The sequence below is a fragment of the Pseudorca crassidens genome, chromosome 12, assembly GCF_039906515.1.
Source record: "Pseudorca crassidens isolate mPseCra1 chromosome 12, mPseCra1.hap1, whole genome shotgun sequence".
Classification (NCBI taxonomy): domain Eukaryota; kingdom Metazoa; phylum Chordata; class Mammalia; order Artiodactyla; family Delphinidae; genus Pseudorca; species Pseudorca crassidens.
In genome coordinates this window covers 74546775-74566510 of record NC_090307.1, presented here as the reverse complement: position 1 = coordinate 74566510, position 19736 = coordinate 74546775, and the positions used below count along the sequence as shown (strand labels likewise).

General features: G+C 41.6%; 1 protein-coding gene across 7 annotated transcripts in view; it reads right to left on the bottom strand.

Moving 5' to 3' along the window:
- The window catches only part of MYO1H (myosin IH), a 143650-nt gene that overhangs the window by 38405 nt on the left and 85509 nt on the right, over window positions 1–19736 (bottom strand). For all 7 annotated transcript variants that reach the window (XR_010933280.1, XR_010933281.1, XM_067700502.1 and 4 more), the window contains 5 exons: window positions 8301–8462; window positions 5035–5150; window positions 3571–3769; window positions 2537–2617; window positions 23–202 (listed from right to left, as the gene is read on the bottom strand). Coding sequence is in view for 5 of the 7 variants with exons in the window: in XM_067700502.1 (XP_067556603.1) it covers window positions 23–202; window positions 2537–2617; window positions 3571–3769; window positions 5035–5150; window positions 8301–8426 (702 nt within the window). In the remaining 2 variants the exon portion in view is untranslated. The remainder of the gene's footprint in view (window positions 1–22; window positions 203–2536; window positions 2618–3570; window positions 3770–5034; window positions 5151–8300; window positions 8463–19736) is intronic.

The window sequence follows — 19736 nt, the reverse complement described above, 5'->3', positions numbered from 1 at the left end:
AACCGGTGCTGGTTTTTCCAACCTGTGAGAGGTATTTATACAGCTGGGGATCTCGCTCAAGTCCCAGGTAAGCAAGGAGCTCCTCTTCTCCACCCTCTAGCAGCTGGTAGAAGATGTGGAAATTCCGCTCACCCTGATTTTGATAGACGACTCGAGACTTTTCTATCAAGTAACTGATGATATGCCCGCCTACAGGAATGCCCTTCAAAAGAGAACAAAAAATTCGGGGAAAAACCCCCCCAATAATCAAACCACTCTCTTACTGGTGTCTTCTGATGAACTGAAATTCTGAATTTGAATCAAGTCTGATCTAACAATCTTCTAGGATTAGTGTTTTCTGGGTTCCGTTTCAAAAAGAGTTTTGCCTACGCCCACGGTCATGAAGATATTTTCTGTGTTTTCGTCTAGAAGCAACTGTTTTACCATTCACGTTTAGGACTATGATCTATCATTATCAATTTTTGTATATGGGGTGAAGTTGAGGCCAAAGATCTCTTTATCCTCCATATGGATTTCCAGTTGACCAGCACCATTTATTGGAAAGACAATTCTATGTATACTGAATCACAGTGATGCTTTGGTCATAAGTCTGGTGACCATATACGTGAGTGGGGCGGGGGGAGGGGTCTTTCTCAACTCTCTTCTGGTCCATCAGCCTCTTTATATATTCTTGTGCCAACATCACACTGTCTTAATTATTGCTTTAAATAAGCTATCCAATAAAGGGTTTGTGTTCCAGGACATATATAGAACACTTGCAAATCAATAAGGGAAAAAAAAAAGACAGCCCAATTAAAAATGAGCAAAAGACTTTAACATACAAGAGGGTTTTTAAATGACCAACGGGCAAAATTTCATTAAAAATCAGGGAGATACAAATTTAAACTACAGTGAGAAACCACTATACCCCACCAGAATGCCTAAAACTAAAAGGACTGACAATACCAAATGTTGGCAAAAGTGTGGAAAAACCGAAACTCTCAATTATAACATTGCTGGTAAGAACTCAGCAATGCCACCTCTGGATATATACCCAACATAAAGGAGTGTGCTTATATCTACTAAAAGAGGTACAAGAATGTTCACAGCACTATTTGCAATAGCCCCAAATTGGATACAACCCAAATGTCCAACACAGGAGAACAGATAAATGGTGATAAAAGTCGAGCAATCAAAAAATGAACAATTCCATGCAGCAACATGGTTGAATCTCACAGACATGTTGATTGAAAGAGGCCAAACACAAAAGAGAACAATTGCATAATTCCATTTTTCTGAAGTTCAAGAAGCAGCAAAATTAATCTGTGATTATAGAGGTCAGAACAGCGATCACCTTTGGGAAGGGGGGTATTGTCAGAGACAGGTAGGAGAACCTTCTAGGTGCTAGAAATTTTTATATCTTGATCTGAGTGGTGGTTACACAGGTAGATTCATATGTAAAAATTTATCAAGCTGTGTACATGACTTGTGTCCTTTTTACTATGTGTTGAATTTCAATAAAAAGTGAAAAAATATATATCGTTATTAAATTTTTTTCGAAGTCTATGCACACACCACCAGAAACCCATGTTCCAGCCTCTGGGAAACCCTGAGTCAGTCTGTCCTCATCACTACACTGAACACTCAGCCAGTTACTGTTCTCTAGCCTAAGTGTCATTTTGTCACTTGGAATTATATGTCCTTGAGAACTTTGTCTACCCCTCCTACTTGCATTAGCCTCATTTAAACTCTGTGTACAACACAACCACATTCATTCATTATGTGTTGTCTCTGGCTACTTTCATGCTACAAGAGCAGAGTTGAGTAGTTGAGACAGAGGCTGTATGGTCCATAAAGCCTAAAATATTTACTATCTGGCCCTCTCCAAATAAGTTTGCCAACCCATGTCATATAATTATGTACACATAAGCAATATATTGTTTACTTTGGAATGTTTTCAAGTTTTATAAGAAATGGCATCACACTGACACCCAGTACGTTCTCACGACCCGTCTACATTGTGCGTAGCTGGCGTTCACACGCTCTCACTGCCATAAAACATCTCATTGTGTGAGCATCCCGCAATTTGGCCGTTCTCCTGTTGATGGGCATTCAGCTCTCTCGAGATGTGTTCGTTCTTTTCCAGTCCCTTTACCACCGTGAGCAGTGCTGTTGTGGGCATGTTTGCACATCTGTAGGAATATCTCCAGGCGGGGAATGGCTCCACCTTAGATTATGTGATTTCAACATCACAAGATGATACGCTGTTTTCCAAATGGGCTGTACCAATGTACTCCCCGCCAGCAATGTGTGAGAGTTCCTAATGATCCACATCTTTACCAACACTTGGTATTATCAGACTTCTTAATTTTTGCCCACATAGTAAAATATGTCATCATGGTCTTTATTTGCATTTCCTAGAACTAGCACTAATCCTGGATTTTTCAACTTTTTGAGCCAATAAATGCCCTTCCTCCCTTAAGGTGCCTTGAGATGGGTTTCCACTGCTGGCAAGTTCAGGGGTCCCCATGAAGCAGTAGTAGGAGCTTCAGTGTACCTTAAAGTCGAACTGTATGTCCATGTATTTTCCAAATCTGCTGGAGTTGTCATTCCGGAGCGTTTTGGCATTTCCAAAAGCCTTGGAACACAAAGGGAGGGGAGACTGAACCAAATTGTCATTCACTGCCATTTAAGTCATTCAGTGTCATTTAACGTGTCACTCAATGACATTAAGTGTCATTCAGTGCCGTTTAAGTCATTCGCCATGCTCGTCGAATCCCTGACCCTAACTGACATGCTCACTGGAGGAGGGGAGGGGGAACCAGGAATGAAAGCCATACTTTATCTTCTAAGAAGGAATCACTATTTACAGAGGATTTGATGCCAAATATTGGGGCTGGACCCACAGAAAAGAAGGGAAAAATATCTTCTCCCTAGAGTCCAATCTAGGAATAGATTAGAACTGGCCTAAGGAGAGGCAGATAGGACCCTAGGCCCTTGCTGTTCTAGAAGGGCACAGTTATTGGCCCCCGTCACCAGACACCTTCCTATATCAAAGATGTCAACTGTTCAGCCCAAAGGTCTACTGGGAAAATCCCTTCAACCATAAACACCTTTTACGCAAAGAGCAACCAAAACACAGGAGAAAATAACGTGTTCAAAATCATCCAGCAAGTCAGTGAATTGCAATAGTAGAAATAATAATCATCAAAAAGATTTTAATTAAACAATAAAAATATTAATGAATAATAAGAGTATTATTTTAGTGCTTACTAATTCTGCTGTGTGGTTTTTATGCATTCATCTTGTTTAATCCTCAAAACCTCTTTAAGAGGTAGGTACTATGAGTAGACCCATTCTCCAGATGGGGAGTGACTGCAGAAGCTTGCTGGTGCATGACTGCCCCAGCGTTAGTCTCCAGGCCTGCTGGACTTCAAGGTCACGCCCTTCAACCACAATACTACCCATGTGATCCACTGCCCTCTTCTTAACTTCCAGACCTGCCCATTTTGACCGACCTCCCCGAACAGAAGATTCTTACTTAGTGACCTCCCTGGCACTGCCCTCTCTAGGTCCTCAAAGATCGCTCACCTCCAGCACTGGATTGGAGAGTAGCAGTCTGTCACGGGCTATTTGTAGTGACTCAGTCATTGGGCAGGTCACTGCAAAATACTGGAGAATCTTCTTGGAGGCCTCCGTTTTCCCTGCCCCGCTCTCTCCAGAAATGAGGATGAAGTGGTTATTTAGCTCAGAGCACATCATGCGGTAAGCATTGTCAGCTATGGCGTAGCTGGGGAAGTAGTGAGACAGAAACGCAAGGAATAGAAGTGACTATAACACTCCTTCCCTTGACTCTGATGCCCACCAGAGCAGAAGGACAAAGTACCCTGCCTCCCAGAAGCCATGTCCAGATTGTGGTACAAGGCACTCAGTTCAGACAGAGAGCAAACCTTCACCATCACTCACAGAGTGTACTAGATATCAAAACTCTAACAATAGAAGGGTTACAGTGAAGAATTGGGGCAGGAATAAAAAGATTTTTCAAAATTTACCAATTTTTAAAAAATCTATCAACATTTCTTATAAGAATAAACTACATACTAAGTTACATCCCCAAGAGATGCTCTATTAACTGTAGGTGGAAATAACATTTTGTCTAAATACTGAGTAACTCAATAGATATAACATCTCGTGTTTCCTTCCCTTCAAAACCTAAAGTACTAAGAGTATAGAGACAGGAAGCCAAAAAGATTTGAAAAGCTCTGTGATAACTTTAGGACAAGAGGTAAAACTAGTATAAGGGCTTTATCTGCAATATCAGAAACCAAAGCAGGAAGGTCTCCCAAGGGTATAACCTTAGTATGTGGCTGAATTTGAAAGCTGGGTATTTCAGAAATCACTGGTGGTGGTGAGGCAGAAAGGTTCATAAATGCCTTGGGAGTGGAATAGGTGAATCACCAAGAAAAATGAAGGGAGAACCTAGATAATTAGCCCAGAAGTCGACCAAGGAGGAGAACTGGGAAATTCAGCGAAGCCCAAGTCACATAGAGACCAGGCAGGAAATTGCTTTTCTTATGGATCTGCAGCCCTGCTAAGTTCCTACCAACTGGCATTCTTCTCAGCTGCCATGACATTCAGGTACCAGTAGAAGGCACTCTAGCAATCCATTTCCAAGAGAAGACACCTCTCTGGCCACATTTAGATTTCTCAGGAGTCATACAAAGATTCTACTTCTCATCATATTTAAGCTTAGATTTGATCTGCTGTTGTTTTCTACTCTGTTGAAAGGCAGCAGTTTAAGTGAGATACACAACCTAATAAGCGTGCATCAAGGATGTACATGGTTGGGTGGATGGATAACGGATGGGTAGATGGATGGATGGGGAGATGGATGGGTGGGTAGATGGATGGATGGGTGGGTGAATAGGAGGGTGGGTGGGTAGATGAATGGATGGACGGGTGGTAGGTGGATGTGTGGGGTGAAGGGAGAGAGGGGAAAAAGAGGTAGAAAGCGAGAAAAATACTCCTATTGCTGACCTCATGGGTGCTACTTACACATGCGGTGGCAGTTCAAAGAAATTGACCCCTTGATAAAGTTCCATCTGGCTCACAGTGTAGATTCCAAGCTCCTGGTATGGGTTCACAGACACAAGGAGGGTCCCAATATATGTCTAGAGGAACAGACCAAAGCACTAGTGAGGAATTTCGGGGTGCAAATGGCTACAGTAAAAGACCATCACGTGCTATAACCCCCTTGTGTTCCTTCAGTGCTGGGACTATAACACGATAAATAAGACAGGTGGGGAGGGGGGTCTCTGCTGTCATGGAGCCTACATGGCATAGGCGGGCAGACAAAGAGCCAAGGGCCCAAGACTGCTTCAATGAGTGTGCTAAGAAAGGCATACATAGAGTAACGAGTGAGTGAATGACTAAGGAAGGCCACCCAGCTAGTGGGCTTTGGGAGGCTTCTCTAAGGAGATGACATCTGAGCTGAGACGTGAAGGATGATGAGCCTGTCATGAAAAATGTAGGCAGGAAGGGCATCTCAGGCTGAGGGGACATGTGTGGCTCTGCATTGGAGGCCAGTGAGGGACGGGAGACTAGAAAATGGTAGAGAGGATGTTGGGGAGGGTGTGAGTTGAGACCATGCAGGGTGTCAGGAACTGGGGGGTTCATTCCACATGCAATGGATGTCAGAGAGCCCACTCCCCGCTACTGAAATGAAACACTGGCCTGAACTATCACGTAAAAGAGATGACTTTGAGGGTGTGCACCATGATCCGATGGATTCATGTTTCACAAAGATCCTTCTGGTGACTGAGTGAAAGCAGGGCAAGCATATATAGCTGCCATCTAAAACTGGGCAAACACTCCCACTACTTGCATTTATTTCTCTAGATCTCATTGTTGGATTCAACTAATAATCAAGTGTTTGAAGTACTTATATTTGTAGTATAGCCACTAAAGAAAGCTTCTTGGAATATGATTATGAATAAAAGTTCTAAGCTCTTATATATAAAAATAAATATTTAGGCTCCTTTAAAAATACATCTGGAGGGCTTCCCTGGTGGCACAGTGGTTGAGCGTCCGCCTGCCGATGCAGGGGACACAGGTTTGGGACACGGGTTCGTGCCCGGGTCTGGGAAGATCCCACATGCCGCGGAGCGGCTAGGCCCGTGAGCCATGGCCGCTGAGCCTGTGCGTCCGGAGCCTGTGCTCCGCAACGGGAGAGGCCACAACAGCGAGAGGCCCGCGTACCGCAAAATACAAACAAACAAACAAAAAAATACATCTGGAGCACGGGCTCTAGGTGCGTGGGCTTCAGTAGTTGCGGTGAAGCCCCGCACCGCAATGAAGAGTAGCCCCTGCTCACTGCAACTAGAGAAAGCCTGCGCGCAGCAACGAAGACCCAATGCAGCCAAAAGTAAATAAGTAAAATAAATAAATTTATTTTTAAAAATCCCAGTATTAAAAAAAAATACATCTGGTACTCAGATATAGAGAATAAACTAGTGGTTACCAAAGGGGAGAGGTTGGGAGGAGCAAGATATAGGTTTGGGGGTGGAATGTACAAACTATTGGGTGTAAGATAGGTTCAAGGATGTATTGTACAACACGGGGAATAGAGCCAATATTTTGTAAGAACTGTAAACGGAAAGTAACCTTTAAAAATGGTATAGGGCTTCCCTGGTGGCGCAGTGGTTGAGAGTCCGCCTGCTGATGCAGGGGACACGGGTTCGTGCCCCGGTTCGGGAAGATCCCACATGCCGCGCAGCGGCTGGGCCCATGAGCCATGGCCGCTGAGCCTGCGTGTGCGGAGCCTGTGCTCCACAACGGGAGAGGCCACAACAGTGAGAGGCCCGTTACCGCAAAAATAAATAAATAAATTAAAATGGTATAAAAAAATATATCTGGTATTTTCAGATTCTGAGTTTGTTGTTGCTTTTCATTTCAGAGTCTCAAAGACTGGAGGTACTCAAGCCTACATTAAATTATGCTAAAATCATTCAAACTATTGTTTCCAATCTCTAGGACAAAGTCAGAGAACTGGATCACAGATGAGTATTTTGACTAAAACTCTGCATCGCTTCCATCAGTAGAAACCTTCCAAGATAGAACACAGTTTCTGAAATTTACCTGTTCAGATTGGAAACATTTCGTTTATCCATGATGATCCTATCATCCCACTTATACTTCCCCAAACCATACTATTTCTCTTCTGCTTATACATAAACTTATAGATGAAATCTATTTCCACAATTAAAAATGTACACTCTGAGAAACACTTTGCTTGTTTCTTTTGGTAACCTTGGTTTCCACATGTAGACTGTCACGGGCACTATTACAAACAAAATAACTATACGAAAAAATTTTTTTAATATTTTTAAACTGCTTCTGATCATCTCATTTACTCTTAGCAAAAGCTAATAAAATTAAACAATAACACACACACACACACACACACACACACAGAAACACTGTTGAGTGCATCCTTAAAGGAATTTACCTGAACAGCAACCAATCAAACCAAGGTGGAGTGATAAATGGAGATCTTAATAAAAATTGACCATTAGAAGCAAGGAGACCAACTTGAACAGAGTTCTGGTAAAATACTGCAGTCTTGACCCTTGAAGATTCCTGGGATATGGTGGACATCTCTTATTTTTGCCTGCCTGCCATCAAGTCCCCCTTCTTCCAACAGATTCCTCTGAGAGAACTTCTCCAGCTCTCAGTCCATATCATGAGGTCAGGGGACCACTGGCCTCATCCCTCACCTCTAGAAGTGGGCCTGGGAATAGCCTGGCCAGTCAGTATATTCCTCTACCTATGCGGATTGGTTCAGAGACAGACACATGACCCAACATGGGCCAATCAGAGCCGACCATTCTCCGTCTCCCAGAAGACTTGCTCCCTTCTCAGTAGCAGCTTTAAGAGGATAACGTTATCAGCCTGGTTCCGCTGGCAGTCACCTCACCACCATGCAGAGAGGCTGCTCCAGAAGGAAACTGACGCAAAAGAAAGCAGAGGGATGGGAAAGAGTCCTCAAGGCATCACCCTAGACCCTAGATCTATTTCTGGACCCTGAAGCTACATAGGTTGATAGATTCCCTCTTGCAGCTTAGGCCGATTTAAGTTGGGTCTCTGCCAACAGCAGACATAAAAGTCTTAATTCAAAGAATCAAAGTGTACCTGACAGTGGTCCCTCGACGCCCCCCTTTAATGCCTAACCTAATTAGAGTGAAACTGTTCACGATCATCGAGACAAGACCAGAAGGGAGCCACCACTCTAGGAAAAACAGCTGAGAAATGGGTTACATTACATAGATGAGGTTCTCGCTGAAACGCTTGCGAAGGTTGTCCAGAAAAGCAGATTCACTGGTGTAGGCATCCAACAGCACAAAATCCTGCACCCCGACCTTGTCCCGGGCAGTCAGCGCGCTTTCCATGTGCAGACGAATGTGCTTCCGCCGCACTTCTTCTTTCTACAGGAAACAGAACATTCCTCAGCAACTCACTTATTCTGTCATTTTTATTGCACGTCTAAAATGGAAATAGCAAGATCCCAAATCCTGGGGATAGTTGAGAGCAGAGATTAAATTATGCTCTCTTCATTAAGCATTTATGATCCAGTTAGGGATACAAGTAATGATAGTAAAAGCAATAACTGTAGTAACAGCGGCTGCTGCCAGGAACTGAGCATTTACTGTTAGTCACTACACTAAATGCTTGACGTGTATTATCTCTCTTGATCCTCATTCTGACCCTATGCTCTTATCATGCCCATTCTACAGGCCAGAAAACTGAGGACAGAGAGGTTATAAAACATGTCCAAGACGTGCCAAAAGGCAGAGCCAGGATATGCACCTAGATAGCCTGGCCCTATAGCCTGCTTTCCTGACCATGATGTACTCACTCAATGTTAGTTGCCTAGACTTCCTATGTAATTCCCAGATGAGTGATGAGAACGTTGGTCAGAAGGAGACTATCTTGTTGCAGAGGAGTATTTCAACATCAACAAAGGACAAACTTGGAGGGTCTCCTCCCAAAGGCTGGGCTTCAGACCTCCCTGGAGAAGGTTGGTGGCAGCCCACTGGATGGTGGAGAATCTTGCTAGGTTACTAAGTCCAGACCAGGCAGCAGAACAACCCTCCCAGGAACAGACGAGCAAAGGGAGCCAGATCACCGCTGGGCGGGAGACCTGGTGCTGCCCTGTTTGGGTTGGGAGGGCCGTGGGAAACAGCTCTCCAGGGCTCAGGTAAGCTGAGGCTGGGGGTGTGCAGAGGGAGTGGGGAGCTGCTGTGGGTAGGAGGGCTGGAGTGTGTGATGTCTGTACTGGGAGGACTGTGGCAAGGTGGTGACCAGGCCAGGGCTGCAAAGTCACTAGGGACTCCGTGCTCTGGGTACCCAGTCCGTGTACGTCTGCACACCACATCCCACTGTGCAGCTGACAGCAGCTGAAAGGCAAGGAAAAGCAAAACATCACAAAAGGAGCCGTGAGGAGAAACCTTCTGCTGTTGCAATGCCCTTCCAGCACCTTCTAGTGACAAAGACTGACATCATGCCCTCTTCAAGGAGAAATGCTTAAGGAGTCCACTTCATTATCCCAGAGCAGGTACAGAAGGGTGAATTTGGATCTGAGAGACAATAAATGGACACCTGGTACATATGGCTGTGCGAAGGTCCTAGAATAGCCGCAACCATCTTGAAAAAGAAAAACAAAGCTAGAGGACTCACACTTCTTTAGATAATCAAGACTGTGTGCCAACTGATTTTTGTCAAAGGTACCAAAACAACTTGGTGCGGAAGAGGGAAATCTTTTCAACCAATGGTGTACAAACAACCAGATATCTATAAGGAAAAACTGCATTTCAACCCCTACATCAGACTACATACATATGTATATTATACAATAAAATATATTGTACAGTATATACATTTATATATGTATACATAAGTATATAGAGTTAATATATATTAATTTGAGATGGATTTTAGATCTAGATATAAATGCAAGATCTGTAAAGCTACTAGGAGAAAATAGAGGGGAATATCTTTGCATCCAGAGAAAGGCAAATTTTTCTTAGGACAGAGGAAGAAATAACTGTAAGAGACAAAAAAAAAGAAATTAGAACTTCATCAAATATAAACCTTCTCATCAGAAGATACTGTTAAGAAATGAATCAGCAAGCCATAGACTGTCAAAAAGATGTTCATGAACTAGATACCTGCAAAGGATTTGTATCTAGAATAAAAGACTCCAACAGCTCAGTTTAAAAAAAAGCAAAAAACACAGAAATTGGGCAAAAGACTTGAATGGATGCTTCACAAAGGAAGATAGACAGATGGTCAATAAGCACATAGGAAAGTGCTCAACATCATTAGTAATCAGAGAAACGCACATCAGAACCGCAATGAGATGCCACCAGAAGAGTTCAAATGAAAAAGACTGACGATATCGAACATTCCCAAGATTGTGGAGCAGACAGAACTCTCATACATTGCTGGCAGGAAGGTAAAGCGATGGAATCACTGGGGAAAAGTCTGGCAGTTTCTAATGAAGTTAACCAAACCTCTACCCTTTCATCCAGCAATTCCATTCCTAAGTATTTACACAAGAGCAATGTAGACGTATGTCCACAAAAAGACTGGAACATGAAGGTTTGCATCGAGTTTATTCATGATGGTCCGAAACTGGAAACAATCCAAATTCCTATCAACTGGAGAATGGTTGTGGAACATCTATACAATAGAATGGGTACAGCAATAAAATAGAAATGACAGGTATGCACAATGACACAGACATTATGCTGAGTGAAAGTACTCAGACACAAAAGACTGCATGCTGTATGATTCCATTTATATGAAATTCTAGGACAAGCAAAACTAATCGACAGTGAAAATCACAACAATTGCTGCCTGGTTATGGGGGGACTGCCTGACCAAGGACATTTTTGGAGTGATGGAAATATACTCTAACTTGAGAGGACTCTGAGTTACATGGGTGTATCTATTTGTCAAGATAAATGGTTACAATGTTGTACGTTATGATACATGTACAGTTTGTTTTAAAAAGAACCATAAAAAATAATCAAGTGGGGAGAGGATGGGGAATAGGTAGAGGTAAAAATGATAACAGGATGGCAGAATGTTCATAATTGTTGAAGCCAGGTGATGGGTACAGGAGGGATTATACTCTTCTGTTTACTTTGTACTTGCTTGCAATTTTCCATAATGAAAAGTTTTAAGAAACAAGATCACCACCAGGTGTCTCCCTTCACTAGCTAAATGGAGCTAGAAGGCGCAATCACCTGCTCTCTAAGAATGAAGACGATGCATTTAGATCAAACTATATTAGTGATTACAAATATTCCCGTTTTAAATAGTTTTTATAAGGGAGGCAGTATAGCATAGTGATGAAGCACAGGGACTTTGGAACATGAGTCTTCCCAGTTTCAAATCCTTGGGAAAAGTCTCTTAATCTCTCTAAGCCCCAGTCTGTTTCACGTCTGTAAAATGGAATATAATTGTACCTACTTCATAGGGTTATTGGTTTGAACAGAACCATGGAAAGCTCTTGGGACAGTGCCAGATACAATATCAGCTCTGGGAGTACTGGCTTCTGTCCTCATTAATATTAACAATTCTATTATTAGAAACAAGACCATAATAAAGCAAAAAAGAAATCCGCTGGTAGGTAGTCAACAAGCCCCATATTAAATTAGGAGTGGGCTGGAGTCTGAAGTAATCTCTGGAGCTGTACCCACAAATATTACTGCAGCTGGACCTCTGTGGGTGGAGGGTGCAGAGATTGTAACACAGCTTCTTTCTTATTCCAGTCCTAGAGATGGGAGCCACAGCATGCTTACAGGAGTGAGCCCTGCAGTCAGCCCCAGCGCCTTATGCGACCTTCCAGCCCAAAGAGATTTGACGAAACCTCTTAGATTAAGGAATGTGACAATAATTTTAACCTGCAAGGGCCAAAGCACAGTCTATCCATGTCAGCCTGGAGTTTTGTTTGTCGCAGTATTTCAATTCTAATATCTGGATTTCTTTTATCTAGTTTGTTTCAAAATACCTTTAGAAGGGTGTGAACAAGCTAGAGGAGCCTAATGATATTGATAAGAACAGTCAGAAGGATAAATATTGGAGCAGAAAGGGGAACAGTAATAAAGAAATGGAAGGATTTCAGCTTTGACCAAAAGGAAGACGATTAAGAGACTTTATCAAGAAGAGAACATGAACACCATAAATGACCAGATAAGAGGGAAATTAAAGAGTGAGAGGTCTTTACTATACCTATGAAAGAACTCCATCTTTGGGGTGATAAAACTGTAGTAGACACCACCGCGCAAACACACACAGCAGTGATCACAAACTCTGCTACCTAAAGAGCAGGTACTGGGATTCAGTCAAGCTGCAGGTGGCCGGGACTCACTTAAGACTAGGGAGTGAATGGCCATCTGTGTGCAGCCACTGCTCGGTTTTGGCTGGTTGACGGATATACGGCTTGTATATCCTTCCTTGTATATCCAAGGAAGGATATATTCCTTGTATATCCAAACCTTTCAATTCCTTAAGAAAAGTTTAAAACGTAGAATTTTATGTAAAGTCCTATAGCATGTATTTAGCCTCATGGGACACTAGTTTGCAAGCTCTGCAGCAGACACTGCAAAATAGAGCAGGCTACCCTTTGTCTTGGATGGTTTAGGTGTTTCACTCATCCGAAGGCAAGGGATTCAATGAGATGCTCCCAACGGGACCACTGTTTTGGAAGCATCGTGTTGTCGATGGCGATCTGATCATATCACCTTCTGCACAATCTACTGCTTGACCCAGTGTGTCCGGGGGATGGAGGGCAGTGGGGGAGGTGGGCACAATGTGAATAAAGATGGTGAGAAGCTTTGGCAGCAACAGAAATGCCTGCCAGATGTTCCATGGGCTGCCCCACATTTCCCCTTGCAGTTAGGTGGTGTCACATAACTACTTCTAGACAACAGGTTGTGAACAGAAGTGACATTTCTGCCAGACCCTTTAGTGGGTTATTAGGACTCCTTCAGTGCTGCAATGATTGAGAACTTCTCTCACTGAATGCATGAGCCACAAAACCAAAGTAGCCTAGATTCCCGAGTCATCACATGGAGAAGTTCTAAAGAATCATCCAGACCCTAGTAGAATTTGTGAACACAAGAAATAAACTTCTGTTATGGTAAACTTCTGAGAGTTGGGGGGCTGTTTGTTACTGTAGCCTAAGGCTGCTTAACCTGACTAATACAGATGCCAAAAGGCTTTTCCATTGGTAGAATAGCAGTTTGAATATGAACCACAGCTCTTGCATGTTAAACTCAGCCAACAGGTTTGGCTACTATCCTTAAGCTTGGAAAATGAGAAGGAGGCATTTTTTTAAGGGAGAAAATAAGCCCTAGAGTTGTAGCTTTTGAATTTTATTTTATACTTCAGAACAACTTTGTTCAAGGTAAGTCATAAGAAACCTCAATATACAAAATTAAAAAGCAGAGCCTTTCTGATTAAGGTGGAAGGGAATGTCTCCTTGGAAGAGAGTCTGAGGAGCCCTGAGGGCAAAGGAGAGTTTGCAAACCCCTGCATGTCCCCTGTATCATGTTCCCCAATCTTCATTATTTGATGACTTCCTTTACATTTATAGTCATATCAGTATACCACCAGTACTATTTTTTACCTCAAATGTTTCCTTAAAGAGCTTTTTTCCTGTAAATATATACAGTTAAAGTTTTATTATGAAAAAATGTTCACACACAAAATTATCAAACGCATACCAAACCCAAGGTACCCATTACTCAGCCTCAACAAATACCAACCGACGGCCCCTCTTACTTCAGCTATGCCTCACCACTCCTCCCGACACTGGAGGGATTCCCTCAAGGTAAGTCACAGATACCATATCACTATCTATAAATATTTCAGTAGGTATCTCTAAAAGGTAAAAAGCTCTTAAATTATATGTACACAACACTATTATCATATATAAAGACCTTCACAATAATTCCTTAATGTTAATTATCATACACAATCAGTGTTCAAATTTCTCTATCTTATAGGATACTGGTATAGTTGGTTTGCTCAAATTAGGATCCAAACAAGGTCTACACATTGAATTTTAGTCAATGGGTCTTTCAATTCTCTCTTGTTCCAGGGCTCCCTCTCCTTTGTTCTTGCAGTGTATTTGTTGAAGAAATTGGACAATTTGTCCTGTAGAATTTCCCACCTTCTGGACTTTTGTTGATTGCATACTGATGGGGTCGTTTAACATGTTTTTCTTTGCCCTGCATTTCCTAAAAACTGGTAGTTTGACCTAGAGGACTTATCAAATATAGGCTTGAGTTTTACCCTGGCAAAAAGACTTTATAGGCAGTGAAGTGTACTTCCAGTGGAAGGCACGTGAGGTCTCGCTGTCATTTTGAGATGTCAGTGCTCTTATACACATTGCCTAAACCCACATTTTCTTAGAAGACTGCAAAAAAAAAAATGGTAATGTTCCACTTCTACCACTTCTTCATTTATTAGCTGGGATCTTTCTATAAAGAGAAACCTTATCGGGGCTTCCCTGGTGGCGCAGCGGTTGAGAATCTGCCTGCCAGTGCAGGGGACACAGGTTCGAGCCCTGCTCTGGGAGGATCCCACATGCCGCAGAGCAACTAGGCCCGTGAGCCACAACTACTGAGCCTGCGCGTCTGGAGCCTGTGCTCCGCAACAAGAGAGGCCGCGACAGTGAAAGGCCCGCGCACCGCGATGAAGAGTGGCCCCGGCTTGCCACAACTAGAGAAAGCCCTCGCACAGAAACGAAGACCCAACACAGCCAAAAATGAATAAGTTAATTAATAAAAACTTTAAAAAAATATATCCATACCTTAAAAAAAAAAAAAAAAAAGAGAAACCTTATCAATTACTTGGTTACCCTGAGGTACAGTTTGAAAAAAGAAAATAAAAAAGGCAGGATAAATGCTCGATTTCCCATTTTCAGACTAAGTTAGTTCTGTAGCATCCTTCAAAGGGGACAATGAGTTTTTAATATTATGAGCTAGTAGGTTTAAATGTATTTGATATATTTCATTCCGTGACAATTATTTATCCTTACTGATGCTAAAATTATCCGATTTTTGGCCAGTGGGAACCTTTTAAGTGGGCTCTTGAGTCCTTTTGACATGGCCTTAATAGTCTTTGATAGCTTCCCATGCATATCAAATTGCCAAGCTGTTTTTAGGTTTATTTTATATATTCTCAGCCCAGACCTTGAATCTACCCAAGGAGCTCTGGTTTCTTTCAGTGGGGAGGTGGTAGATACCATAATCAGACACTAGGGGCGCTCATTGCCACTGGGTTGATCATTGTTTCTAAGGCTTTTCACTAGAGAGCAAGGAAGTATTCTTAAAATAATATACATCATGAGTTTATTCTGATTCTACCAATTCATATACACAACTAAGGGGCTTGTGCTTAAACTTGTCTTACTTATATCTCTTCCTCTTTCTCCTATCTAAAATTCCAGTTCAGTGACACGGTCAATTACTCATTGGCTTTATTCCACAATACACACAACCGTCTCAAAATAGCATATGAACACCATCATCAACATGAAGACAGTTTGAAATTTTTTAAATTATTCAGAATGTACTTCACTGGGTTTGTATAGGCACATTACTGTGTTTTTAAGCTCCCTTGAAATAGTTGATTTCCATGTGGCCATCTATACCAGCAACCAGATACATATTTAGGTTCATTCCTGTTTTTTTTTTTTTTGCGGTATGTGGGCCTCTCACTGTTGTGGCCTCTCCCGTTGCAGAGCACAGGCTCCGGACACGCAGGCTCAGCGGCCATGGCTCACGGGCCCAGCCGCTCTGCGGCATGTGGGATCCTCCCAGACCAGGGCACGAACCCGTGTCCCCTGCATCGGCAGGCGGACTCTCAACCACTGCGCCACCAGGGAAGCCCATTCCTGTTGTTTTATTCCTTATTTGGGGAGACTAATTTTAAAATTTTGTTTTATCATTATGTAAAATGTATTTAATGGTGCCAAAAACAAAATAAGGCATATTCAAAGAGCTAGCTCCCATGCCTGTCCCTTTCACCCTACTCCCTTCTTCCCACTGTAAACAACCATTTCAAAAGCTTTAAAATGCTAAAATTGTTTCTTTTCTTAAATGGAAGCAAATACACACGTAGATTTGTTTCCCCCCTTTCTTAGGCATATGCTTGGAAACTCTACATGCTATGTTTCCACCTGTCTTTTCATTGGGAAATCTATCCCGGAGATCCCTTCAGAGTTGTTTACAATGACATTCCTCATTCCTTTTTAGATGCAAAGTACTCCACTGTATGTTCATACTATACAGTTGACGCTTGAACAAACACGGGTTTGAACTTTGTGGGTCCACTTAAATGCAGATTTTTTTCAAGAGTAAACTGCTTTTCAGCAGTACTACAGGACCTGTGGTTGGTTGAATCTGCGGAGGATCAACTATAAGTTATAAGTGGATTTTCGACTACACAGAGGGTCGGCACCCCTAACCCCCATGTTGTTCAGGGGTCAACTGCACTATAGTTTATTCACACAGTCTAACAGTGGAAGACCTTAACTAACCTCTGTCAGCAACTGACAGAAAACAATGGCCAAAAAAATCGGTAGGACAGAGAAAATCTAAACAGCACAATTAGCTAACACAAGTATAACACTACACCCAACAATCGCACAGTATACATTTAGCACATAGAGCACTGACAAAAATTGACCACCACCTGGGTCATAAAGCAAATCTCAGATTTCAATGGATTCAAATCATGCACAGCTTAATCTTGATTAAGCCTCACTGAACCTGATCAGGCCAACACTTCAAAAGAATAGAACTTTCTGAGAGGATGAAAATATTCTGCAGCTTCACTGTCCAATGCAGCAGCCACGAGCCACACGTGGCCTCTGAGCATTTGAAATATGATGAGACCGAGGAACTGAAATATTAATTTAATTTTAATTAATTTAGATTTAAATAGCCAAAGTTGGCTAGTGACTAGTGTTTAGGCTGCACAGGTCTGGAATCTAATTTCCAATTCAAAGGAAAACAAAGAGTGAGAAACACTTTAAAAAAAACGCTACCGCCACAATCACCTAAATTCAGCCTGGGAAATTCTATAGAACAAACTATCTAGTTTCTTCATCATTTGTGGAAGGACACTGCAAGATAGTCTGTATATTAAGAGTTGAAATAGGAAAATGCAAATCAAAATCACAATAAGCCATCACTTCATAGCCACTAGTATGGCTACAGTCAAAATGTCAGACAACTGCAAGTGTTGTCAAGGAAGTGGAAAAACTGGAACCCTCACACACTGTTGATGGAATATAAAATGGTGCAGCCACTTTGGAAAACAGCCTAGCAGTTCCTCAAAATGTTAAATATAGACTTCCCATATGACCCAGCAGTTCTCCTCTCAGGTATACACCCAAGAGAAATGGAAACATGTGTCCACACAAAAACTCATATAGACATGCTCACAGCAGCGTTATTCATAATGGCCCCAAAGTGCAAACAACCCAAATGTCCATCAACTGATGAATGCAAAAACAAAAGGTAGTGTGTCCATACAATGGAATGTTAGTTGGCAATAAAAAGGAATGAAGTACTGATACATAACATGGATAAACTTTGAAAACACTATGCTAAGTGAAAGAATCTAGTCACAAGAGATCACATGATTCCATTTATATGAAATGTCCAGAACAGGCAAATAGAGAGAGATGGAAAGTTAATTAGTGGTTGCCAGTGTTAGCGGGTTTGGGAGGAAATGAGAAGTGACTGCTATAGTATAAAAATTTTCTTTTTAAGGTGGTGAAACGTTCTAAAATTGATTTTGGTGACGGTTGTACAACTGAATATACTGATAATAACAAACTTGAGTTGTACATTTTAGAGGGTGAATTGCCTGAATGGTATGTGAATTATATCTCAAAGATGTGACAAAAATCAAGATCTATATGTGAAAGGCAAAACTATAAATCTTTAGAATGTAAAAGTTATCTTCATGACCATGGGGTAGGATTTCTTCATAATTCATACAAAAATACATCAACCATAAAGGGAATGACATGCAATCTTGACTGTATCAAAATCAAGAGCTTTTGTTTATCAAAAGATAGTTAAAAAGTGAAAAGAAAAGGTACAGGGTGAAAGAAAAACTATTTCTAGCACATAAAGAGAATTTACAGATGAATAAGAAAAACCAACCGGCTCAATGACAAACAGGCATTTTGTTGAAGAATGAAATGGCCAATAAAAATACAAAATAGGCAAATTTTTACCCCAATGGAATACAATTGCATAGTTAACAAATTGGTAAAACTTAAAAACCTGATAGGATAGGATAGCAAAAATGTCCAGCAACAGAAATTCTCAAACTCTGTGGATAGGAGTGTAAATTGGTACAACTACTTTGGAAAACAATTTAGCATAGCCTGGTAAAAGTTGAGGACACACACCCTATGACCAAGCGACTTCATTCCTCTTGTTTATGTGCAGTGAGGGACAAACACAAGAAGCACTCAGCAGCATTATTTGTAACAAGCAGGGAACAACCTCAAGTTCTAACAATAATAAAATACATGGCTATCACTATCACATAATGCTATAGCAATACCAAACAGTTATACAGAGCACATGCACTACCTCAAGTACTTTTCATATATGAATTCATTTGAAACCTTTGAAACCTTTCAACAACCCTATGAGGTAATAGGTACTTTACTGCCATTTTTCAGGTGTGAAAACTGAGGCTCAGAGAGGTTAAATAACTTGCCACACAGATAGTATAGTTGACAGAGATTCAGACCTCAACAGTCTGATTCCAGAGTCCATGCTCTTTTTAACACACTCCAGAAGCACACAAAACAAGACTTCAAGAAATGGAAATACATGCCAGATCCTGGATAAGGAGATTCAACAGAGAGGTTTAATTCAACTATTATGTTGTGCACAGCTGTGAAAGTGAATGAATCACAATTAGGCCCATCAACATGGTTCGATTTATTAAAAAAAAAGCAGCATCGTTCAAAGAAAGCAAGTCACATAAGAATATACACATATATCTGTAGTTTCATTCTGCTTTAGTCAAGGTCCCAAACAAGCAAAATTAAGCAATATGTTGCTTAAGGATACATTCACGGGTAATCCAACTACCAGGAAAACTGAGGACTGTACTTAGTATCTTACACTGGGTGGAAGCATATAGTTATTATTCTTAAGTCACACACATACATATTCTTTTCCATGTATGGTATTTTGCAATAAAAATATTTTTAAAAACTAAGCTAGGGCTTCCTTGGTGGCGCAGTGGTTGAGAGTCCGCCTGCCGATGCAGGGGACACGGGTTCGTGCCCCGGTCCAGGAAGATCCCACATGCCGCGAAGCGGCTAGGCCCATGAGCCATGGCCGCTGAGCCTGCACGGCCGGAGCCTGTGCTCTGCAACGGTAGAGGCCACAACAGTGAGAGGCCCGCATACCGTGCAAAAAAAAAAAACTAAGCTAACTTCATTTAGGTATATCAATACTAACTTCCTCAATAAGTGATTAGTAAACAGAATTCAGTGTAACAATGTAACAATAAAGGAATAGCAAAACGTGACCAAGTGGGATTTATTTCAGGAATTCAATATTAGAAAATCTATTAATAATAGATCTACCATATCAATTGATCAAGAGTGGAAAAACTATGCATCTCATAGATTCTGAAAA